General features: G+C 37.1%; 1 protein-coding gene across 1 annotated transcript in view; it reads right to left on the bottom strand.

Annotated features, from left to right (window-relative positions):
* Positions 1-26290, bottom strand: part of CCDC171 (coiled-coil domain containing 171) — a 152176-nt gene that overhangs the window by 29564 nt on the left and 96322 nt on the right. Inside the window, exon 22 of the mRNA XM_014952582.1 lies at positions 15093-15224. Coding sequence (XP_014808068.1) covers positions 15093-15224 — 132 coding nt within the window. The remainder of the gene's footprint in view (positions 1-15092; positions 15225-26290) is intronic.

The following is a 26290-nucleotide window of genomic DNA, read 5'->3' as shown; positions in this document are numbered from 1 at the left end:
CTCTATCCCCTTCGCTTCAATAACAATTACTTTACCCCGTAGGTCTCAGAGGATAGCCCAAGGGAATGAAGCTCTAAATAAAAGGCGAGATTCTCTGCAAGAGGTAATGACATGACTTCCTACAAGAAAATTGAAAAGGGAGCATTGAAATTGACAGAGACTGAAGGGAAAGTGCTTCTACTGGAAACCACAGCGGATGGGCATAACAGCAATTGCCATGAAAATTATTGCTAAGTGTAAGAGTTTAAAAAATAACATTGATCTTCTAGAAACTGATAAATTAAGACCAATGTGTTAGTTGATATGATCAGGTAAAAGCATGCTGAGAATTCTACATCAAAGGAGCTACCTGCAGCCTTGAGTACTCAGAAATATCTCTGGACCATGCGAGCTAATTACCATTCAACAAAATCAAGGAAATGCATATTTTTATAGGACAATAATGTTTATACGCAAAGACCATTCTCACTATCTGATGCACAAAGTCAAGCATAGCTGCATGCAAAACGTACAAGAAAAACAACCACTGCCCCAAGGAACCTGCAGTTTAAACTACAGGTATGGGGAAAATGCTACCAATACATGGTGCCCCTTCCCATCTTGTTACACAGTCTTGATACAAAAAGAGCATTCCCGCCTGTCAGGGAGGAAGAGAATTTTCAAGTAAATGACTTTGGCAAGAAAGAAATGCAAAGTGAAAGAAGTTTCAGGCTGGTACCCTTCCTTCAACTTTCTCGTGTAGTGTATATTCCAGGCAGGGATGAAAGAAAGAGGGAGAGGTAGTCACTGAAAATAATACAAAGACCATGTTAAAGTGCCTCAACTGTGAGCATGAAAATCTGCTTAGAGTGAGCACAACGTATTACCACTCATAAAGGAACTGAACAGCATCAGTCACAACAGAAAAGTCAGGATTGCTTTTATCAAAAAAATGTCCCATCACACAGTCTTGAGGAGAAACAAGAGAGTAAGACTCATCAAAATCCAGGTGAAATGTTAAGTGAAAGTACAAATTGCCTGTATTTAGATGATGTTGGTTTTGGTTTATTGGAGTGACATCTTGGAACCAGCAAAGATGTGCAAAAACTGAAGTACAGAATTCTGTTTTCACAACTAAATTCATAGAATTAAAATACATTTTAAAAAGCATATTCTTTCTTACTTTTAAAGGACTTCTACATATGGATAGGATATCCTATATAAGCAAACCAATTTTTATAAATAAATGTTACCTAAACATGAAGTCTTAACTGTCTGAAATCTAAAACATTAATTATAGGTGTATTTGTATGAGAACAATTTAAGGACTGGAGAGAAGCAGACATTAACCTATCAAGTTACTAAGTAAGAAAATCTGAAGTGACTTCACATGGAAGGTAAATGTGAGATCCAAAAAACTCCTCTGTTCTTCTGAAATGCTGTCCACAAACTATCCAATGTAAGTAACTAACTTGACTATTTGCCAATGTAGTGGAAATAATGAGTTTACTGAAAATTAAAATGCAGACTTTTTCATTGGTTTTAAAGAGTGCTCTATTAACCAAGACCAATTTAAATTACTTTGAATAAAGAAATACGCTTTACAGACAAATAGATGTTACTGAGACTTTTATGAATCTTTTTAGAAACTCAGGAAAAAATAGCAATTTAGTTTTAACTAGTGTAGAGAAAGCTTACCACTGACTCCAACAGAAAAAAATTATCACCCCACAAAATCTGGGTTTAGTATAGACACTTCCTTAAATATTTTGAGTAGAGCTATGAAGGGGTATAGATTATTCCTTTCTGGCTATAAAAAGCAGCTTTTCAATTTTAGATTAGAACATTCTCAAAATGAATTAGATAAAATATTTTACATATGCTTAGAAGGGGGAAATGTGTCCACTTCCTATTTTCAATGCAAAAGATTAAGACAATCTTCGTAGTAGTTGCCATTTATTAGGAGAGACAAAGGTCCCTTCTGGCAGGTTTAATCAACATGACAACAGCGATTATGTGGCTCATACATAAACAATCATTACTGAGTCCTAATCTTCGTATCAGATTTTAGGTGAATGCTCAAGTTTAATGGAGCCCAGGGGCTAGAAAACTGCACAAAGTTTTGTGATATAGTTACTTCATGTCCTTTGCTCTTCTTATGAAGTGCTCATGGTATCACCGCATTTTAATGCAACATAAATTATGTTAAATATAAAATAAAATATTTCATCCTACATAAAGCAATATTTTATAGTTTTCTAAGGAAACTCTAAAGTATACCTATTAGTAGCAAACTAATTTTTTCATTTTGGCTTCGCACCAAAACAACAGTTATGTGCTCAAATTCACGGTGCCAGCACAGGAAGGAGCACCGATCAGTCTCTAAACACAAAGCAGAAAATCTGAATGGCGTTCCTCAGGTAAATGGACACATGCTTAATCTAATGTCCACTGCCACATTTAGGATAGACAAGTGTTCTCCCTTCATTCTGCCTAAACTCAGACGTTTGTGAGATAACTAGTTTGCTTCATACGTTCTTGAACTTACCGAAAATTGTATTTAAAAAAAACCCACAACACACAAGTGGTTAGATTTTCAGCCAGACTTGGTATCAAGACCTGACTTTTTGCCGTGAAAATGTTTTATTAGAAATTTTAGGGGAAACAGCTCTTGTTCCAAAATCTGAAGAGTAAAAGGAAATTTAAAGAACACAGTACACCTACTACTGACCTTCACAACGAGCACACACAATAGCATCCCTCTTTCCAAAGCAAAAGTTGGAGAATATTGGCAACGTCTGCCAAAAGTGTTACTGACACTGAGCTTGACAATTTGCTGTCCTTAAGCTTAGTAGGAAATAAAGAAAATACTTTTCTCCCAAAGTTTGCTTTTAATCATCATAATCTGAGGAAGAAGAACTAATAAAATGATCCCCGTCATCTCTAAATATCAAGTTCTACTAATAATGGATATACAGCTGAAGAAAACTGATTCTGTTTGACCATCTTCTTGTCATCTGTCATATAGGTGACAGATTCTGTCAGAAGATATATATCAGAAAGATATAAATCCCAATCAACACATGCTAAAAACTGGTGGATGAGTGAGACTTCACTATTCTGAAGACTGGGCCTCTTCTATGCAAGAGGTCAACAAGCTGAGAAGGCCATTCACTTGGAACAGCTTGAAAGACAAAGAGAAGAAGAAACTAACTTTTCTGTTGGCAGAGCTCTGGTTGACCTCATTTAGATCAACAATTCAAGATGTTTTGTTACCTGGTAAACTTTTTCAGATAATATTTTGGAAGATATTGATTTTCTGATTTTTCTTCAGAAAACGCACCAATTAAATGGAAATCTACCATCAGATGCAGAATAGGATTTGAATTATTACACTGAGAGCCTGGCAAGTAAGGAATAGGCTGTTATGGTCTATTCCCCTGTCTGGCCAACGGTCAACAATTAGATCCAACTCCTAGAAGCATAACAGATCAAGTGACACTGAAAGGAGAAAACTAATGAGGAGAGGCACTGGTGAGATGAATTTGCTAGACAGCATGAAGTATTCTTCAACAAGAGAATTAAAATACCCCATATCAGAGGGCATCTTAACTGGATTGAGAAAGCCATTTTTGGTCTTTTTTAAAGGATTTGGTAATGACTGCAGGCACCACAACATGTGCTTGAGTGGCAACGTTAATGGTACATCAACAAAAGCAGCTGGTTCTTATCCGAGGATTCCAGGCTATCCTAATTTATAAACACCCTAGAGGTCATCATTTTCCAAACTACCTCTGATGTTAATTGATTATTCCTTATTCATTTTTCAGAGCTGGATCACTACTTCCAGTTTGGTCATTTATGAGAAATTGTGCCTGTCGATGGTGGTAACAGAGAAATCACTTCCACAGCTTACCAAATCTAGAAACCATAGATGATTTCTACTGTTTTTCACCTGCTTGTAGGTTGGAAATAAGGAAAGTAACCTGAAAAGAAACAACTACTGATGGAGTGCCAGAGAATAAGAGGTGATTATGACAGACTATGCCAAAGCATGACTAGTATAAAGAAGGTAAACTGGGAATATTTATTCATATTATCACATTAACATTAAATGAAGTAGCAGAAACCATTTTCAAAACAAACGTCGAAACAGTTTTTCAAAAAGCATGTAGTTAAGCTGCAGAAATCCCTTCCACAGGTCACATGAATGCTTAACTTTACAGGGATTCACAAAGCAATGGTACAATAAATGGCTGTTGAATAAAAGAGTAAGAATTTTATTTCAGGAGGTCCTTGAACTAAAATGATGGAGGCTGGAGGAAATTCGGGAGACATTTTAGCTGTGTTTCTTATACTCCTCTTTTTTACTTTTCCATGCCCAACCTGCTTTTAAGCAGGGACAACCAGATTTACTGCTATTAGGTGTATTCTCTAGGCATTAAATGTTTACTCAGTCCCACAGTCTATTTCCCAAAGGAGTAGAATTTGCAGCAAATCTGTGGAATAAATGCAGAACAAATCAAGTGTCTAGGATGCCAAGGTACTTACAGATGAACACCACATTCTGACATGTCGGAGACTCTCTGCTCAAAACTCAGTCCTGTGGTTTTTGCAAGCACTTGTAAAAACTTCAGAATTTCAACTTATAATCTATAGCTTGCTAAATATTAAAGTAATTTTTAGAAAAAGTTATTCCTTTGAGAATGGAAAACTGGATGGCGAGAAAGTCTGGCACTATATGCAGCAGCAACAGCATGATGCTTTGCTCTCTAATGTCTCTGTAAGGTCAGGAAGAGGGGGACCTGCAGATGGACACTGGTGTTGGAAAAGAATACACAATCTGCCTTTGAACAGAGAGAAGTCAGAACTAAAATACAGTCTTCAGGCATTAAATGGGCATTATGAGTTTGCCCCACAGGTGTAATGGCTGACTGTTTCCTCCTGAGGTTTACTTTAGAATTGCACTTCTGTCAAAAAAGATCATCATGAGGAAGCAAAAGCCTAAGTTCTATCAAGGTTCAGGGAGGATAAAAAAAATGGTGGACCTTCCATGGATAGCATCTTTTAAAAAGCCAAGAAAGACTTAATCCTTCGCAGGTAAATTTGCCAGCATGCAGGCTGTGTATCCCTATTATTCAGGTTCACAAAACAGTTCCACATTCATCCTCTTTGCATTGCTTTAGCAAGTACCATCTTCTCCCCACCATCTAATTTCTTACCATCTTCAGCTTCTAACAGGAAGAGAGAGACCATAATAAAGGAAGAGATCGTAATAAAGGGAGAGTTAAAGAATGTAATGAAATTCGGTACTGCAACGGACAAGTATTTGTTAAAAATGAATGCCCTAGTTCAAGCGTATTTGTCCTAGAACACCTACAGCAATAAACCTTATCAATCCTAAGAATTTATGCTTCTCACACTCCAATCTAAGTGTTAGAACTTGTAACCTTAGGATTCTAGGAGCACATATCACTAGACAATCAATCAATCCAGTAACTGAAAAATCAAGACTACAGCTTCAAAGTACTTCATTAGGATATCTGCAAGATGATGTAGAGAAGAATTTTAGATGAGAAAAAAAAAAGCTACAGAGCACAATATTATTTTTCCCAAACCAAAGAGTGATTTATCTCAGATATATCAGAAATGAATGGAGGTCTGCAGGACAAAGAGTTGAATCCTACTGCTTAAACCTAGAAGGATTAGGTCATTTCTAAAAAATAAAAGTATGGGAATTTAGGAAGAGAAATTGAAACTAAGGCCATAAAAATAATTCAGAACAGAGTAGGAAAAGCAGCAGCAAAGCATAAAATCTTGCTTCCTACCCTTAAGTTTAAAAAATGACAAGTAGTTCTTTGAAAAAAAAAAAAAAAAAGTTGCAGGTAACAACATATGTGAATTTATGAACTGCAATTTACACCCCCTCCCCCCACCAAAAACCCAACCCCAAAGCAAATTAGTCGCCGGTTTGTAGAATTCAGTAAGAAACAGGTTAAGTCTTAATCTTTTCAAAACTCGTCCTCTTTGAATTTCAGTTCAGTGGTATACCGCTTGGGATGCTATCCCTGTCTATTTCTTCAATATAGGACAACTGTGGAATTAACAGAACAGCCTGGTTTTTTATGCCTAGTTTTACATTCTGAAAGGTTTACTGTGTTTTTCTTAATCGTTAAGTTGCATATTCATTGCTATATTTTCGTCTAACTGCTGTCACTTATATTGTCATGCAGAAGGGCAAATCAGGGTCAGTTTATATAAGCGGCATCAATCTGAAAAACTTCATCAGTCTTTATTTCAAGGCATTATGCAAAGAAAGCTGACATTAAGAGAGCCTTAACTGACAGCAAATGAAATCAATCAGCAAATCACTAAGCCATAATAAACTCGCTCAAGTTGTAGATAACCCTTCCTCTTCCAGGTCTTTAACTACAAGGCCCACCAAATGCAGTATGTGGGCAGAAATGTCTCCCTTGATTCCGTTACAAAACTCTTGTACTAATATAGTGCATTATTTAATAACTTTTTCTTGCCCTGTAAGCTATCGATAAGAATAACAAACAGATAGAGATATGTTTTATGATAATAGAATACTAAGCAGTTAAGTGAAAAAAGGCTAAAGAAAAGAGTCAGCATTTGAAGAAGTTTATTTTTTCAGTTTAAATGTAATTAAGAACAGAAAATAGTTTGGTTCTGTTTCTGCTACTAGGATTTTTTGTGTAATAAAGTCTATTGCCTTATTTATTCCTATTGCTTAGACTTGCTTGCTCAGCATTTCTTCTTAGTTTTTGAAATTAAGAGAACCAGTACAAAAAAAGTAAGACCCCAGACAATTTCTAATATTTCATGGTATTCACTTCATGAATTCATTCTGTAACCCACATGATTATCAACAGTTTAACAGCTATGCTTTTGAATGGGCTTATCTGTGTTACTACAGTACACGCTGCAGACAACATCACACAATACAGTCACATCCAAGCTACGCAGTGGTTATCTGTTAAAATTACTGCTTTTCTGAAGATAGTGTGCAAAGATAATCCCATGCAATTCTGAAAGATAGGATTTCTGACATAAGAAAAATTGCCTAACAAACAAGGTGCTGTGAAAACTGATTTTTTTGTTTCCTGTTATTCAACACTGCTTTATTTTTGTAGTTACAGCACTTAGGAATCTGCCCTTATTCACTAAGGCAGCTTTGGGTACTTATTTGGGTATTACCATGTCTCTAGAGTAATTTTTCTCATAAAATAATAGTGACTAGAAGTCAATAAAGATGCTTCCTGTTGGGTCCTTATCCTATAAGATGCAGCAACCTGGTAACCAGCTGAAAAGAAACCCACCCCAGGATTACAAGTAGAAGCAAAACTAACTAACTAAATAAATTTGGTGAGTTAAGACTGTATTTTACACAGTTCTTACAGAGCTTTCTTGCATGTAAGTACAGATCATTCATATGAGATTACCCGCATGCAACAGATATAAATGTGTGAAAAAGTCTAAGTGGACAAAGGCAGGTAGTTACATGATTGCTTGACAGGGTCAAGAAAGAAAATTTTCCATTAAGAAAGGTTACTGCAAGGTTAAATGATTATATACTAACTTCGGCATGCAAGATAATCAGCAGCAGATCTTAACTGAAAAGTTTTTACGAAACTAATAATGCTTATGAAAGAGGCTGGACAAGAGTTAGTAGTTTCATAAGCTTAAAGAGACAGCTTTCAGTAGTTGATTAATTGCCGATTACAGATACTGACTTTGATAATTACAGTCCCATAATGCCAAAGACTTAACAGGGTTGGGGTGCAATCAGACCTACAAGGCCTTCTGAGGAGTGTTCTTCATACAGTGTCTATTCATTTATTAGAATGAGGAAAGGGAAGGGAAGAAGCAAAAAAGTGAAAATGTGGCTAAGAAAGCAGGGGAGTGAGGCTAATGATAAGGAAGGAGGAAATGAGGAAAGGAGAGAGAGCAATAAAAAACCCATAGAGGACATGGAAGAAAAGACTGCTGAGAGAAATGCTATGAAGGGGGGAAGTTGGGAACACAGTTAACCCACAGAAGGGGTGTGAAATTCAAATTATAAGAGGCAAATTTCCAACATCACTGGCATTTTGAAGATGCCTCATTTTTCACCTTTTAAATTGTGTTTTGCTAACATACACTGATGTTATGATGTTTTAAAGGAATTATAGTTAAAAATAAATTCTGCTAAAACGGCTTCTAAACATTTATCGTCATGATACAACCTATCTAGACACATGACTCCAGATGCCAGCTGAACACATTCAAGAAGATTAAATTAGAGTACTTCATGTTACGTCTCTTCAATCTGGTTATTCAGATTTTACTTAGTTGCTAATTATTGTTTCTTAAGCCATACACCAACTTTATTTTTGACAAATTGCAGTTTGCAAAAGGTCAGGGTCGCAAGAGGTGTCATCCCAATCTAAGGAGTTTAAAACACTCATTTATGAGTGTTTCAACTCAAGGTTCAAGTGCAAAGTATCACTACATTAATAAAGAATCACTTCTCTCTTCCAACAGTATATTGGAAGGCAGGCTCCTGTTGACTCCAGAAACAGAGCGTTTTGACACTAGGTAGGAAATTAGTCATTTTGGTGATGAGAAGAAAAGAAGGAGAGAGCAGCCCAGGTGCTGTTGATAACAGCTGTTGAACTCCTGGAGAATGAAGACCCAGTAGCAGTACGATTCCAGAGCAGGCAACGTTCTGGCCTCTGTAATGAAATAGATAGTTGCTTCTGTGGCTGAAATGGTGGAAATTAAAAGAAAACACTAGAAGCGTGTGCATATAAATGCGCTATCATCAAGACTCTCTTAAAAAGGCTTCTCCTTTCTGAAGTATTAAGAGAAAAAAAAAACATAATAACAGCCATGCCATTAAAAAAAAAAAATAGGCTCCAAAACAGAAGCACAAGATTTAAAATACTAATAATTCAGTTTTCAAGCAGCTACTCCACGATTAATTCATCCCATTAGGTCCTCATACCACAAGTGATTTACGTTTGAAAGACTTGCCCTACTCAGAGGACAAAATCTGATGACAGAATTATAATGTTACCTTTGAAATTACTTGCTTCCTCAATTTGGGAAGAACTTTTTTATTGAGAAGTAAACAAGGGAATGAGAAAGTGTTCATTATTTTGAGAAAAATTATCAGCAGAATTATGCATATCTTTTACTTTCTAATCTATGAAGCATAAATCTAAAATTAATGAACAAGTGAAAAAAAATACAAATTAAGAAGTTCCTAACAATTTAAACTGCATTTATGTTTGCCCAATTAATTAGAAAAAGTGGACCTACAAGACAATCAGATAATGCACAACTAAATCATACATGAATACATAAGTTACATAAAATAAATGCTAAGAACCTACTCCTACATAATTTTATAATGATTATACACTAACACTGAAGAGATGTCAGTACTTGACTATAGTACTACCACCGCTATACACCTTTATGTTATTACTGCACTTTTCGTTTCAAATTACCCCCAAACACCTGAGAAACACAAAGAAGTCCATCTAAATCCCACGTGGGCTTCCCAAACCTGCAGGAACAGATGGGCACATGCTGAAGACAGAGGGAGAGAAGACAGAGGGAGCACAAGATGTGGGGGCAGGGGGAGAGGCAGAGAGATGGGAGGGAGAGTGGGGACAGAAAGACAGAGAGAGAGGGGCAGAGCAAGCAAGACAGAGCCAGAGTGGAAAAGACAGGCAGAGGGGGAAGGAGAGAGGGAAAGAGATGGAGAGAGAGGGATGTAGGGAGGGAAAGCCTGAGTGTGGGCACAGCAGAGAGAGCAGGCACGGCAGGGAGAGGAAAAGCAGCAGAGAGTGACCGGGCGTGCAGCTGAGAGAGCCAGGCGTGCGGTGCAGAGTGTGCACACAGGGCACAGGGAGAGGCAGCGTGCAGCAGAGAATGAGAGCGTGTAGCAGAAACAGAGACACACACGAAAAAAAAAAAAAAAAGAGGGAGACAGAGACAGACAGGCAAGACAAAGTGAAAACTTACCCGTCTCAGACCCACCTGGAGGGGAGAAAGCACACCACAAGCGTACAGTCTCGTTCAAAATTAAGGGAGAGCTTCATAATGAAAAATACAGATTTACCTACTCAAGCCCTTGGTTGTAATAAACTAAAATTTTCTTAATATGTAAGGGATTTCCAACAGTCAGGTCAATCTTACATCTCTGGTGAAGGCAATTGGATGAAACTCATTGAGAACAGATGTGTACTTAGTTAATAAATTTTTGATTTAAAGAAGAAAAAAAAAAAAAAAAAAAAAGAGGGAGACAGAGACAGACAGGCAAGACAAAGTGAAAACTTACCCGTCTCAGACCCACCTGGAGGGGAGAAAGCACACCACAAGCGTACAGTCTCGTTCAAAATTAAGGGAGAGCTTCATAATGAAAAATACAGATTTACCTACTCAAGCCCTTGGTTGTAATAAACTAAAATTTTCTTAATATGTAAGGGATTTCCAACAGTCAGGTCAATCTTACATCTCTGGTGAAGAGCAGCACACAAAGAAATGCTTTCTTTTAAGACTTATTAATACTGGCAAACACAGATACATGTGTGTTCACCCCTTTTACACCAGAAGCTTGCTTATAGTCTCATCCTCGTATCTCCTTTCTCATACACCACATAAATGTGTTAAGTATTCACATCCTCATTACAGTCACTCAAATTTGCCTATTTGGATTCTCTAATTCATATAAATCCTGTAAAACAGCAACACAAAGTTCATCTGTGGATATTAGTTCTCTTCCAAACCAACACCCAGAAGTCACATCATACTATTTAGCAACCAGTATTAAAGAAGGAAGAGGCCCACCATGCCAAATACTGACCAAAAGCAACAACCACAAATTAATAGGGCCAATTAATAAAATACACAAATGGAGACTTTGAAGACAGAGGTCAAGGTAGTTCCCATGACACAGAATATGATTACACTTTCCCTAATTGCACATCTGCAGGCAGCTACCGTGTGTGAATTTCAGTGGTTGGCTGATCACACAGCCATAGGCATGTCATTCGGACACACAGCGGACGTGATTCTGATGACCACAGTTCTCCATGGCACTGTTTTTCACTGACAACGCCTGAATAAATGTGTTAAAACATCCTCCATAAAGTCAGTGCTCCTCTGCTTTGTTTAAGCAGCTCCTGTGCCTCCTGCACTCCTATTAACCTGCAAGAGTAGGTACAGAGCATAACCCAGGTACACAAGGCAAAGCCACAGATCTGAACTTTGTTAGCTTTTCCCCTGTTTGGGAATCGAGCACTTATACATCGTATGTATACTTACATACTTGGAAGTATACATTACACATCCTATTGCTGTTGCAAAGCTGGTCTGAGGTACTTAAATTCGCTTCAAGAAGTTTCTTTCATACCAGTTCTTATCCTACTGCGTCTACCTCTCCAAATAGAAGAAATTTATTGTGAGAGTATACCAATACTTAATTATTTATACATGAATGTTTAAACGTTATTTGGGGACTTTTTGCATTGTTCTTTAAGTCAAATTGCTTGCTATGAGTATTCATTATGTATTTGATGCAAAAGTACTTGAAACAATTCAGAATTAATCTTCTGAATGATGACTTCTTCTGTGAGCCAATAACCTCCTTCAGAAGAGAGAGTTATGAGAACATTATCCTCTTGCTAAAAACGTGGCACAACTCAATTTTGTATTTTACAAAGAGTTGATAACCTTTACCGGTTAATTTAAATAGTCATCTGCCAAGCAAGACTACTAGAATTAGAAATCTCATGTTATTTCAGTTGGTCTTTTTCACCCTATATCCTGTATCTATTGAAGGCTTCGCATACAGTTCCACTTTTTGTCTTCAGTGGGAACATTCGTGCATGGCCAGAACAGCACATCTTAAATGCCCTCCTCACGTGTTTCAGGTGCTTTAAAATAACACTGTATTTTTCACTTTCAAACTTAACTAAGTAACAAACAGTACAGCTTTGTGACATAACATCCTTCACACCAATGAAATACCAGGTGAGAGTGTTTCAAAGCTGTAGCAATCATATAATTTTACTCTTTGAGATACGGTACTATTTTCACAACTTATCCATTTCAAGCGTTATTTTCAAACTACTATAGTAATTCTTGTCACAGTTTCCAAGAATTTAACATATGCCTACAAATTAAGCCATACTTTCACTACTTGCATGAGCCTTTAGAAGACAGTTCAAGGACATTCTTGGTGAATAACTTACATTTCAATCTATTACATAATTTTGCAATTCAACAGCCATTACATAAAGTGCAGGCTTTGCAGAAGATACACAGAACTTTGTGTCCCAAATATTTCATTTCATTATCTATCTATCACTAGAGTATACAACATATTCTTTAAAAGATGCACACCACTTCCTATATAGCTTAACAATTATTTCATTTGGGAATTACAGGGCTTTTATTTGTCTGTTTGTTTGAACAGCCCTGTAAGCATTCATGGTATTTGGAATGTTGCATCCATTTGCTAGAAAAAAAGCAAGCTTCTGGTTTTACAAGATAATTAATTAAGTATGACACAAAACCCCAAATATCCGATAGCTTAGTTCACATTCAAGCAACTTAGGTTCATTATACCAACCTTCTTTCCACTTGTCTCCTATAAAGAAGCCATATTTTCCCCAAGAAACCTTCATATAGAGATAACAGCAATTTAAAATTTCCAAGACTTCTGGTATTCCCAGCGACAAGGAATATAGATCCCTAATGCTGCTGAACACATTAAGTATATTAAGCGTAGCAGATTTCACCTAAAACACCTTTAAGAGCCACATGCTTTCTGAAAAATTTGGAAGATGCATGTGCACATACAAATATATTAACTTTATTCTTCCTCTCATGTGATGAAAAAGCGATACACACTGAACTAATGGGTATAAAATTATTATTTATTACTGATTCCAGCCACCTACTACAAACTGGATGCATGAGTAATAAAAAGAAAACAATGCAATCTTCTGTGAGTACTCAACAGTCCTGATAGCCAGTGTTCTATCCCTACCACACTAATTTAGGGTCTTAATTTTTTAAAAGAAAACATCAAATATCAATAAATTTAGACTTGGAAAAAAACCTCCTTATGTCGAACAGTTGGAAATAATAAGGCCTTTAACTGAAATGTACTTGTCACAGACTAACTATAAAATACATGAAGTAGTAGCAGTTACAGAGACCGTGCATGCAAACAATTCCACTGGTTTTAATAAGAAGTGTCCATAAAGCGATTACTAACTGCTTGCCTCATTCAAGATTGCAGGATTGCTCTTGATATAGTTTTGCATACAGTGAAATTAAAATCAATTAGCTGACTCCCAGCTACGAAAGGGAAATTTTATAATAAAATCTCTAGAATGTACTTAGAAAGTCATTAGCCGGGCACTTTGTAAATAGAGACATGGATGGGGGGAAGGGAGAGGAACGAGCAGAGGAAGGAGGAGAGGGAAAAGTAGAAAAGGAACCGCACAGTGAGACAGGCTGTGAACGAGCCATTGATGCTGTTTGTGTATGTACGGAGTAACCATGTGTGCTTGGAGCTGTGGGGTGAACAAAAAGCACGTTTACAACACGGCATCACCAGTACACTACCCAGAGCATTCATTGCTGTGCCTGAGTTATACCACAAGCACTCTGTAACAAATGTGAAATGCAACTTTCTGATACTTTTCATCCTCTTAGAGAGACAGAATAGGCTGTCTTGCAAACGCTTCTACAATCTTTTTGAGGTCAAAAAGGAATGGCACTTGGGATGGGACTGAAAAAAAAAAAAAGCAGCAATCACTGAATAGGCCACCGCATTAGAAGAGCAGTATTTAAAAGCTGGTGATTTCCTTGACAGCTTCTTTGAAAAGGTGCCACCTGTGGAACCTTTTCACAGCCTTAAAAGTGATCATCACTGTACTGGGGAAACATTCGCAACTCTAGCCTCTGCTACAGACATACAGCTGTGCTAATCAAAGTTCATAGGAATCTCAAGGTGTTATATATTACTACTTTATTATGGAAACACAATACTACACACATAATTCAAATCTTTTATCGTATTGAAATGCAGCATGCAAGAGGGCAACAGTGAGAAACGTCCAGCTTAGAATCTGCCTCTCTTGAATGTTTGATTTTGTGACCCTGTTCTTGCAATTACATACGGCATCTAGAACAGAGAATCTACAGTAAATTAGAAAGGATTACTACAGAAATGTACGCACACTATGCAACAGAAGCATTGTCTGACTTCCTTGTACTTTACATGACTAGCTTTCCTCTCTCTGATTCACATAGAAGAGCACGATAAAAGAAGTATGTGCTCACTCTGCCTTTCATTCTCTCATTGAGAAAACAGAACGTTCCACCTTTAGCAATAATGTATCACAAGAATGAAGTCATTCTGCACAGCTATAAAGACTAAGGCATAGATGTGTATAAGACATAACAAACTTTAAAAATAATATTAAGGCATTGCACAGAATCCATTATCAGAGATTAAAAGATGTACATTTTCAGTTCATTTTTCCCCCTCCATTGTTTCCTCCTAATAAGATTAGTATTTTGAAATATACAAGTCTTTAAACCTACATGAACAAAACAGTTTCTATATTTAAGTATTCCAAATAGCACTTTCTTTTTAATTAGGAATGCTCAAAAATCACTATTACTTCTAAAACAGTAATGTGGAAAAATCTGATACTGACCAAGAAGCAGCATAAAACTCCTGTCTTTTTTTTTTTTTTTTTGCTATTCTATTTGTCTTGCTTAAAATGAGGGGGGAAAGGAAAGGAGAGAGAGACATTAATTTTCAAATATAAAATTTGCATTTTTCCATGGTGATATTCCCGTCAGTTATTTAACATTATGACTGCAAAAATAAAAGTTCACATCATCTCTGAAATACCGTATTCAAGAGTATACAGGGAAATTATTTCTCTTTCAACTGTTGACTGCAATAGTTTTGAAGCTTTTTGTTTTCCACATATTCAGAGCAGCCTAGCTTCTTGTTCTCTCTCAGATGCAAAAAAAGGAAAAAAAGAAAAAGGATTATTTTAGACTCTAACCTGAAATGCTACAACCTCTGGCCTGCCCTTCAGCCCTTCCACTGCAAAGGTCTCTAGGTGCAGTTTGGGTAGCTGCAGGGTGAAGTCATTCCTGGTTGCCGCAGTCCGTGACAGCAAGGTCTGATCTCTGACCTAAAGGGAAAAAAACAGCATCAATGGTAATTCCCCTTCAGACACATTAACTGGGATGAACTGGGTCCCCTTGAGCCCACTGAGTGGACTTGCATTGATCGCTGGACCTGAAATCCATGAATAAATTTAGGACTAATTGATTTTTCGTTGCAAATAAATCTCTAATTCAGAGTGCTGGGAGAGAATGTTAAGAAGAAAAAGCATCTTCCCCTGGTCTGAAATGAGAAGGAAAGAAGAGACAGTAAGGGCTCGCAAGCCCACCTGGTATATACATTTCACAGATCTCTCCCCTATAAAAACCTCGTAAGAAAAGAAACAGTTGTTGTGCTTCTGACTCAAACGAACAACAGCTACGCAATTAAAAAGTTCATATGATCATACAAACAAGAAGCTGGCATGTGAGTTCCATCTACTGTAGGGAGATCATATCAGTCCTCCACAATTAGATTCATTTAATATCAATTCAGTTAAACCCCAGATTAAAATGAATAATCCTCAAACAAAGCAAAATAAACCAACCTGTAGCTCTGCAATTAACAGAAGGAGAGGGAAAAAAAAAAAAAAAAAACCAACCCACCCTGTTACTAGATTTCTTATTGTGGACTCCCTACAAGAAATAATGCACTAATTGGTATTAACACACTTTTATACAGTTTCTAACTGTGCCGATCTGGAGCGGGAAACGCTAAAAATCTGCAGAAAATTGAGACAGTTTGATATTTGGTTAGTTTTGCGGGCAGCGGAAGGATAAAACAACCTTTCCCCGTTACAGCACCCGGCTCACGGCTCTCCGCGGGGCCGCCCGCACACCCGGGGGCCCTCGGTGTCACAGCGCCACCTGCCGACCGCGCCGACCGTTTGCTGCTGCCAACGGGCACGGCGCGCGCCTTCGGAGGGGACGGCGGAGAGCGGGGTAAAACTCTCCGCTTTTGTCTCTAAACACAGGACCAGCGCTCCGATAAGTCTGAAGGGCAACATGTTTCCACACACCACAACACGTAATTAGCGTGTCATACCGGCAGGGATGTGGAATTACACATCTCCAACACGCAACTTCCCCGGACACAGCACTTAACGTTCATACACCATATGCGGCCACGCACCCACTTTTCGTTCTATTTAATACAAAAATTATCATGGTCGCCTCCAGGAGATCCCAGTAGTCAGATTAGATTCTAATACAGATGGGTAGACACACAAATACATATTGGTACAAATGGAACAGACGAAATACATTTGGCATAGACTCTATCTGCTGGGTAGTAATAACTAGTACTGTAAAAACAATTTACTGTCTTTAACAACAATAGCCAGTCTGATACTAAAACATATACTAAATATATAGTAAATGCATCTAAATCCTTAGATACACCATTTACTAAATACTATTCAAAACCGATTTCAGTTTTTTCTTAGAGCCTTCTTTGCGCAAAAGAACTCAAACGTGAATTAAAACATATGTCCATTCATCTTAAATCCCAGATTACTTTTTTGTAACCACTTACAAAATTAGATTTTTTTAAAATGTTGATTATGAGGGAACATATTTCAAAAAATAATAATACAGCTTTTGAAATCTGCTCTGATTTAAAGAAGTATGCATGTGTAAATCTACTGATACAAAGAAGAGAAGATTTTATTTTATTCGTTGCTCTGTTCTGTGGGAATAGGGAGCCCTGCATTTCCCAAGTTGACCTAAAGAATTCCTGTCAATACCTGTGGCTGCCAAACATATGCACTATGATGCAATTTTTATAACAGGAAAGGTCCTCCGCACATTTTTTGCACACATAGTGCACTAGGTTCAGGATACACAGTCCTGTGAAACAAACATACTCTCCAGAGTGTTCTGTCAGCATGTGTAATTCCGGTCAGATGTTAACCTCACTGAATATAACAAAATGCATTATTTAAATACACACACATCTATATACACACACACACACATACATACGCACTCTTGATTTACATTTTTATAGCTTATATATCCCAACTTTTCAGTGTCTTTGGTGCCAGTATGCACACAGATAAAAGAAAACATTAATGTGGATTAAGGTACTAAGAATTTATCAACATCAAACCACCAGTGTTTTGCCTTCTACCCTTCTGAACCGTAGTCAATAGATCTAAATATTTTACTGCACCCTGGCCAATTCATTGTTTGATGTTTAAAAACTCACCCAGAATCAAAGAAAATTTATTAAATTTCAGCCCCCAAATGAGATACTATTAGCTTTGAAAGTCAAGTTTAACTGCGATATTGATGATTCTCTTTTTTCTGTGACAAAATTCACAAGGGAAATCCCTATGTCAAAGTACAAAAGCAGATTGCTAATACTAGGGGGAGAAAAACAATGTATAAGCAATGTAGGTATAATACACACACAATACAGACAGTGGAAGTCCTTTTAACCCTATTAGTTTCAAACTCTCCATTTCAGTATTAGGGCCTGACACTCACTGAACAATAAAATATAAAAGCCATTTTTTAAAATGGCTGAGTTGTGGTTAACGTATGCCATTAACACCACTGCAGCAAAAAAGTACCTATTAGCTCCTTAAAGCGTACGATATTTGGTATGAAGATTCACAACTAAAAAAAGCAACCCCAAAACTTTTTTTTTGTTTGTAAATACTTAAATCATAAAGAGTAAATCTCGTTAACCACATGCATACCGAGAAAATGAAGCTTTGAAAAATACAAGGGCTCAGGAAAAATTGTAAGAACAAAAGACTAGGCATATATTGTACAAATACCATGACATTGTTTCTCTAAAAGTGAAAACAGTCTTCAAGTTGACAAGTTGGCTACCTATTCAAGCCATGGAAAGCTACAATGGCCACGTTGGCCAGGAATCATCCTGCACAGGCCATACCTATATGAAGGCCATACCTATATGAAATCTTAGTTAAGAAATAATTTCATCACTTCCTGGTTGGTTTTTTTTTTGTGTGTGGGTTTTTTTTGGGTTTTTTTTTTTTAAATCCAGAAAGATAATGACAGGAGCTGGGAGACTGTGATTATTTTCTCATTCTCTAAGGACGTAAGCACAGTACTCACATACACTATCAGGCAAAGGTAAAACCGGTAATTTTATTAAAACAAACCTTTTTTTTTTTTTTTTTTTTTTTTTTTTTTTTTTTTTTTTGGTTGCTTGTCAGGGAGGAAAACCATTCAGAGCTTTTTTGTATTTAATGACATTTATTTTTCCTCCATGTGAAATCTAAAGCAAGATTATCTTATCTGAGAGGTCTCCTTAGACTAAAGACCTAGTAACTACAATCGGAAAAACCTGATCAGCTAATCAGGCTTATTGTAATTATTAAAAATGTCTAAAACCAGTTTCACTTCCCTATAGTCAAAAATTAACAGAGGAAAAAAAAATATAAAAATGTATCTATGTCAGATGCTAGTGAAGATTTAGGCTATTTCTGACTATGGTAAACATAATTTTGGCTGACACCATGAAAAGTTGCAAGAGTTGCAAGAGTGAAGCTCAGTAAGTACTGCGACAATGGGCTGCTAAGCATGATCATTAGATTTATCAGCTTAGCCATAAATAAAGACTGACTGAAAACAGGCAAAACTAAAAATCGATCCACACAACTCTACCACAATACTTAAAACATTTTAAAACAAAGCACTGTAGTGACTTATGATCACGTTTAACTTTTTAATTAATTAAGAGAGCAACACAGAAAACAAGACTATAGCCACTCAATTTAAAATCAATAAAGTACTGATGAATTCAGATCAAAGCTGAAACTGAATAATAAACTGAAGTTTTGTCATTGACTGAATCCAGGGGTAGAATTTGGTGGGCTAGTTCTACGTGTCCAAAAATGATCTTAAAAATTCTCTGCTGATCAAAGATAACAATAATTTTGTCTACACCCCACTTCTGTGCTCACTTCTTTACCCTCTGCACAGTTTGAGCTAGCATGTCCAGTTATGCCCATAGAGACATGGTACTAAACGCTAGCAGCTGTAAATGGGCTCACCCCTCCCTAATGTCCTTGCTGCATTACTGTCTGACTGGTACAACAAAACTGAGATTTTATTTCCTTATTTTGGGCCTAATTCAATGCTTTTTTATGGTGCAGAGAAAATAAGATTACTTATGGATATAGACTTCACTATGCAAGCTATATATGAGAACCTTTTATAAGTTCAAAGTCCACCAATTCTACATAAAGACTAGTACCTAGAAAGTAAAAGACTTTTGGCATATTTTATTTCCTACTACTATTTTTAATAGCCTATCATCTGCCATTTCAGGAGTGGAACAAAAACTACAATGATGTACTGATTCAGAGATGAGTGAATGGCAAACAATGATTTAGTCCCCTTGACTTTGAGATGACCATATTGCTGAGATAACAGAAGTTGCAAATATGTTATGCAAATCATTCTAAAAAAGTGCAAGCAAAATGGTTTCTACCACACTCTAATGTGTTCTGCATGTGACATATAATTAACAAAAATGTTTTTATAACTTTTAATAATAGAAGGAGGCAGTTTGAATGCAAACCACATCTTACTCTTAACCACAGTCTTGTAAATATGTGGCTGATTTAGCTGCATAATGTCCATACCTCCAGGGCAGCACGTAGAATGGAGGCCATATTGCACAAATCAAGGACATGCACATCTACTGAGCATCGTCCTTTGCCTTCTTTGATGAGAGGCGCTTTAACAGAAGTTACATACTACATCATTTGAAAAAGCAAGTCTTTGTCACAGTGGCATAAATGATCATGGAGCTAAGAATAATAAAAAGTATATACATTGGTGGATAAAACTAAACCTTCATGAAGACTTCCTACTTTTTATTGTTCAGCTGTGAACCGATGATGTTCTCTTACCCTATACAAAAAAAGGTAACTGAATATACATGAAGGAAGTTGCAGCAACAATAGTACTGAACAGTACTAGTAACAGTAGTTCTCAAGTAAGTTACCAATACAGATGATCTTTCTCGGGATATATCCATATACTGTCATTCCTGCATATGGGCTCTCTAGGGTGATCACACCTGAAATGTGATCCTGTATTCCTTTAAAATAAAGTGTCTGCCTTTAAGGGAATACAGACCCCAAAAGATTTGCTGAAGGATTCGGCACACATGATATCCAAAGTATATACCACAGCACCCTGTCAGATCCACAAAACAATCTGTTAATATCAGTTGTTCATGAACACCAGAGTCCAAGTTCTGCCCTGAAAATAAGGAAACCACCCAAAAAGTGTATATTCATCTTATTGAATGAAGGCCTGTATAATCATGGACACAATATTTTCCATGAGGATGTTTCAGCAATCAAGGATCACTCCAGAAGTTGAGAGACTGCCTGAGACAAGATTGCATCACTTAAACAGAAGGCACTTAAAATCAAACATCTAAAAACTGGAAAACTATACCCAAAATCAAAGTGCGAAACAGCTGAGGAATAATGTTGGGAAGCAAATCCAGGCAACTGAACTGCAAAAAAACCTTTTCTTTTTAATCTTGCTTAGACAAAATAGTGCCTCATAGGAGGGATGGGGAAAAGAGATACATGGTACAGCTGAATAGATATTTGTTATATGGCCATCACAGTTAGGTTTGAGTATTCATTAAAGGCCACATGATCATTACATACTCTTTCATCAAAAGAAGTAATACTTGCTCAAACCCAAGCATCTGACTTCTGTTGATAATGCAGATTTTAAATAACATTTATCCTGCTGTAGGTAGCCATACATGAATGCAGTTAAGTATACCAAATATTTCACTTAATTGAAAAAATACTAAAAATTTCAGAATTAGCATAAAGATTTAATGACTATCACTTTTGATTACTGCCATGCAAATCTATATTTAATTATAATACAACCCATTTCATAGGTGGTTTTAAAAAAAACACTAATTATTGCATAATGGCATTTGTGTCCATGTATCTCCTAAAACTGATGTTTTGGGTAAGCTTGGCTTTTTCTTTTCTTTTTTTTCTTTTTTTTTTTTTTTTCTTAAAAACTAGTGAAGATTCTGGAAATTAATTTTCAGAGTAGAATACCATCCCAGGCTTACCCATAAGTTTAATTCAAGCTTTCTCATATTACTACACAGACTACACGCTCTGTTGAATAAGATGTTAATTTGATCCAGAGTTGTTTTTTGCAAACATTGACCACTGCACCTAAGCTTCACTGTAGTTGCAGGACGTGTACTGTAATACATCCCCTGTGAATGGATTTCAGTGACCTTGGGCTGAAAATGAACCTATGTCTGGAGAAAATAACAGTTAATGCATTCAGTAATTCCACAAATCTCCGAACAAGGATTTTTCCTTACTGAAGGCAAACTACATAAAAGTATTCAGCCTTTAAAAAAAAAAAAAAAAGACAAAGAAGACAAACGCACCCTGAAATTAGTTATTTAGATATGTCTAAACTGAAAACAGTTAAGCACATGGATATGACATTCGGCAATGTCTTATCTTTAGTTTGTCAAGGTTTTTAAATCCCTCTTGAGCTGGAGTACCATTTTTAGCTTGACTAGGTCAGAATGACACTGAACAATATGAGTGATGACACACTAGACAGCTATATGGACAGAGTTGTCATCAGCAAGCCAGCTGTGCTAACACCTGTATGTCCTGCACAACTGATCTTTAGGAACATGGATCAAGAAAGTCAGATTACTGCAGGGGGGGGCGGGGGGGAGCGAACAAAAGTCAGTCATAAAACATTGAAATGAAGAGGTGCTAATTTGAGATGGAGGAGGAGAAACAGTAATCTTTTTACTGCATTTTTTTTCTTATCCCAGAGAAGTAATAGCTTGTTTCCTACTACTACTTCTCAGTATAAACAGCAGTCATTCAGAATTTTAATATTGGGGCTTTTTTGTGATTTTATTGCATGTACACATACGCACTGTTTCAATAGGCTTGTGGCAGGGTTAGTACAGAACAATCAAGGACGGCAGCGATGAATATACCCTGAGCGCACACACACACACACACACAAGCAGGCTTCACTCTGTTGATGTGTCTGAACACACAGAAGAATAAGCCCCGGGAGTGACACTGGGCTATGGAAAAAATCTCAAGTTTAGATCTCCAAAACAAGGGCTTTTAAATCATTATTCAGATAACTAAAATATATGATATGCTATAGATCCACATTAACTCAGAGAAAGGTGGCTCATCAGTACATCTCAAAGTATCAAGTCACGTCTATTGGAGTCTGACTGTGGCAGCTAACTTTAGCCTCATAACTGTTGTTTTTTCAATACCTGATCAATTTGTGGTCTTCTTGCTGAAACTAACAATTAATGCCACTGACACTGAGTGTTTTTACTGAGGTAGTAGTTACTTTTATATGGACTTAAACCTATTCTAAATTAATTTCTTACAGGCCATAAAACAACCATCATACGGAAATGCATTTTGTTGATAAGGACCTCATCAGAAATAGCAACATAATACTACAACGTTACTAATTCTCAAGTTTTCAATGGTCTCAGCCCATCTTCAACAATGATATTAAAAATATCATTAAATTGGATAAAGAAAGACAAATTTTCTTTCATATTTTACAAGTGTATAAGAGGCTGGATTGTACAGTGTCCGGATTTTTTACAACAGATAGAGCTGTGGGGCGCGTATCTCACAGGTGGCCAGTTCAGGGACATCTTGGCTGCAGGGCAGCCTCTGTGGGGAGCGCCGAGGCTGCCCCATGCTGGACATGGCCAGTTCCACCGCAGGACAGGGCTGAGCCCTGCAGCCAAGATGGTGCCCCTCTATGAAAATGTATTTAAGCAAGGGCAAAAATCAACACAAAGGTAGAGGACGAGGGAAGAAAAAGTGAGAAACAGCCCTGCGAACACCAGTCAGAGTAGCAGAGAGGAAGTGCCTGAGGCACCAGATCAGATATTTGCCTCCAGCCCACAGAAATGACCATGCTGGAGCACATGTCCACCCTGTAGCCTGTGGAGGACCTACACCAGAGCCAGTGGCTAACTCCTGAAGGAACCGAAGTCCACAGAGAGTACACACTGGAGCAGAAAAACAGTGTGAGGAGGAAGGAGCAGCAGAGAGAAGCCGTTATGGACTGACTGCAATCCCCTGTCCCTCATCCCCCCCGTGCCTCAAGGCACAGGCAGAGGACTCAGGAGTGATGTTGAGCCCAAAAGGCAGGACGATGCTCATTTTTTGTCTTTGCTTCTCACTATCCAAATCTATTTTAGGAGAAAATTATTTTAATGTCTTTGCTAAGACGGGTCTGTTTTACCTGTGACAGTAACTAGTACACAACCTCCCAGCATGAACTTTCTCATCCTATTTTGTCCCCCTGTCTTGTTAATAAGGGGGAGGTGGGAGGGGGGGCGCCCGGGTGCTGGCCACGGCTAAGACACCACAGGCACTCCAACTCAGAAGCAAGAAAAGGGAAGGCTGAAGATTTTAGCAGAGATGGTGTAAAATGATTTCTTCCACTGACGGGACTACCATAACTAGTAAGTTATCAACTACACATGTCAAAGAATCTAGTTGTACAGAATGAACAGACCTAAGTCCCTTACTCCATTTATGCAAATGGGATCTTAAGAAGTACGGAAAAAATTAATAATGAAATACAGTTTATCAACAAGTATAACAAGGGTATGTTTATTACAAAAATAACTTCTCAACATATTTTTAAGAAGAAAGTGTTTCCCAAAATCATTTATTTTTAATGCATAAAAAAAGACTGCAGATGGGTTTTAAAATAAAACATTTATTTAAATGTTTTTTCTCTTGATGAGAAGACCTTTTTAGAAAACTCTTAATGTTTGAACTTCAAGCAGATTGAATTTCTTCTAAGAACTGTTCCACTAAAAATTAATTTATTTCTGTTACCATTTTGCATCTTACATTACGTTTTGGTTCTTTTTAAGGAATTGGTCAAGTCATGGCTACAAGTTCTCTGAGTAGCCAATGTTTAAACCTGTTCCTCTTTGCTAAGTTTTTCAGTTTAAGGCTATCCAACAGGTTCTAAGGAAGGAAAAAAAAAATTGCATCTGTTTTCCAAACCTAGATTTTTTGTAAAATCAGCTACTGCCTTTTGGTCATCTTTAATATTATGAGAAGCACTGAACCCAAACTCAATCTTCTTGAGGTCCTTAGTTTGCCCTTGATGATGATGGTTGTTTTTTTTTAAATTTGGTAAAACATTCACTTTGCACTTTGATATTTGTCTTCAATATTTAGACAGTATAAAACCCAGAAAGATCTCTTATTTAAATGGTATCAGGAACTGCTGTGCAAATAATCTAGCTCCAGGAAACAGATGAAGATAGCCAGCATGACAAGACCCAGGATAAGATAAAAAATAATCTTCTAAGGAGTATCTTGCAGGTTATGGAGGATATGGAACTAGCTGCTAAAAATATTTCCTCTCTTAGCATAGCACATGTTCAAGTTCTTCAGCATTTATGCTTCGTAAATATTCATGATGATTTAAAAAGGTGGCTCTGAAATGGTCTTAAAAGAATCACTCTGGGCACAAGCATGCCCAAGCACTTTGTTGACAAAGCCAAGTATGATACTCGATTTCCCATCCAGTCACAGGGGAGGCACTAAGTGTTGTAAATGATCCCTTGCCTAGAGCTGCATTAGGAGCAGGCACTGAGACTGTCTCCCTCAGCTCTGCTTCCTCTTCCTTTGTTTGCTGAATGTTACACCCAAGTGTAGATGTTACACCCAAAGGCAGATGATCTAGTACCTACATTGCTGCCTTCTGGAATTCTTGTAGTGATAAAATACAGAAAAGAATGAGGTCACTTTAATGGATATCAGTGCATACCGTCTTATCCTTAGCCTAACTAAGATTACTAAGGATGTCTGCAAAATCCCTTTGAGCTCTATAGGCAAAAATTTAGCTTTATGCATTGATAACACAGATCCTGCAAGCCATGCAGGGGAATTTGGTGGATGTTTGCTCATGAATACATCAACGTAGAAATATCACAATGTTCAATTTCAAACTCCCATAAATATATCTGCAGCTAATAGTAATACTTGTTCAATTCCAGATAATTCTGAACTTTACTCATTTTCTTTTGCTTCCCTTTTTAAAGACAAAAGCAGTTCCTAGAATTTCTATAGGAGAAAAAAACAGGCTTGTGATTTGTTTACTAGTATTTCATTTACTTCATCATGTTCTGACTTTCCAATGCGTGAGAAAACCTTTAAGAACAACAGTGTAAACTTGATAGTTTACACGTAAGGCATGTTCATTACTGTTAGCTAACTAGCTACCATTATGACATAAGGCTTACATTTCAGATATTTCCCAAAGATCAATAATTTCCCTTTGTTCTTCTAGGAGAAACGGTATGTCAAATTATGAATGATTTACAACCAATTCTTTTTAGTTCCTACTGAAAGAAGCAACCTGACATTTCAAATTCTTATGTCTTCCTCATTCTTTAGGTTTACAAACCAGAAAGGATAAATTACTCTGCTACTCAACAGTAAGCTATTTGGGCCTAACAACTATGTATATGAAGAACGAAGAAGCAACTGTGGTAACTAAAATTCTCAAAGAAAAATGGCAGTTTCTCGATCCATTTACTCCATCAGTAGAATCAGTACTAAGCATATGGTTCTACGTGACCTCCGCTATCACCTTTCCCCAAACATTTCAATCCTTTTGCATATATAGCACTGCTTTCTAAATCAAAATGCAAACTTCCAATCCAGAACAATGAATTCTCAAGGCCAAGGACATTATATGTACATGTTACTGTAAAAACACAACAAGTTTTGCCTTACATAGAATTCCCAAGCTTAAAAGAAGCCAGTATGAAGAAGACAGGGACACAAAGGAAGACACTGCCTATCAGCACAGTTTGCTGTAGCTAAAACACACAGTTAAGGTACTGTCACTGTTTGTGAACTTCAAAAAGAAAGAAAAACTTAAAAAAAGTATCTGAAAATTAAATTAACACCAGTTTTGGTGGACACAGAAACTAAAATAAGGAATAGATTCCCATGTTGCTGGGAATTCAAGATGTGATAAGGGAAATGAACACTCCCAGGTA

This window comes from Calidris pugnax, unplaced genomic scaffold (assembly GCF_001431845.1).
Source record: "Calidris pugnax isolate Ruff unplaced genomic scaffold, ASM143184v1 scaffold208, whole genome shotgun sequence".
Taxonomy (NCBI): Eukaryota; Metazoa; Chordata; class Aves; order Charadriiformes; family Scolopacidae; genus Calidris; species Calidris pugnax.
This window is presented reverse-complemented; position numbering and strand designations above follow the sequence as displayed.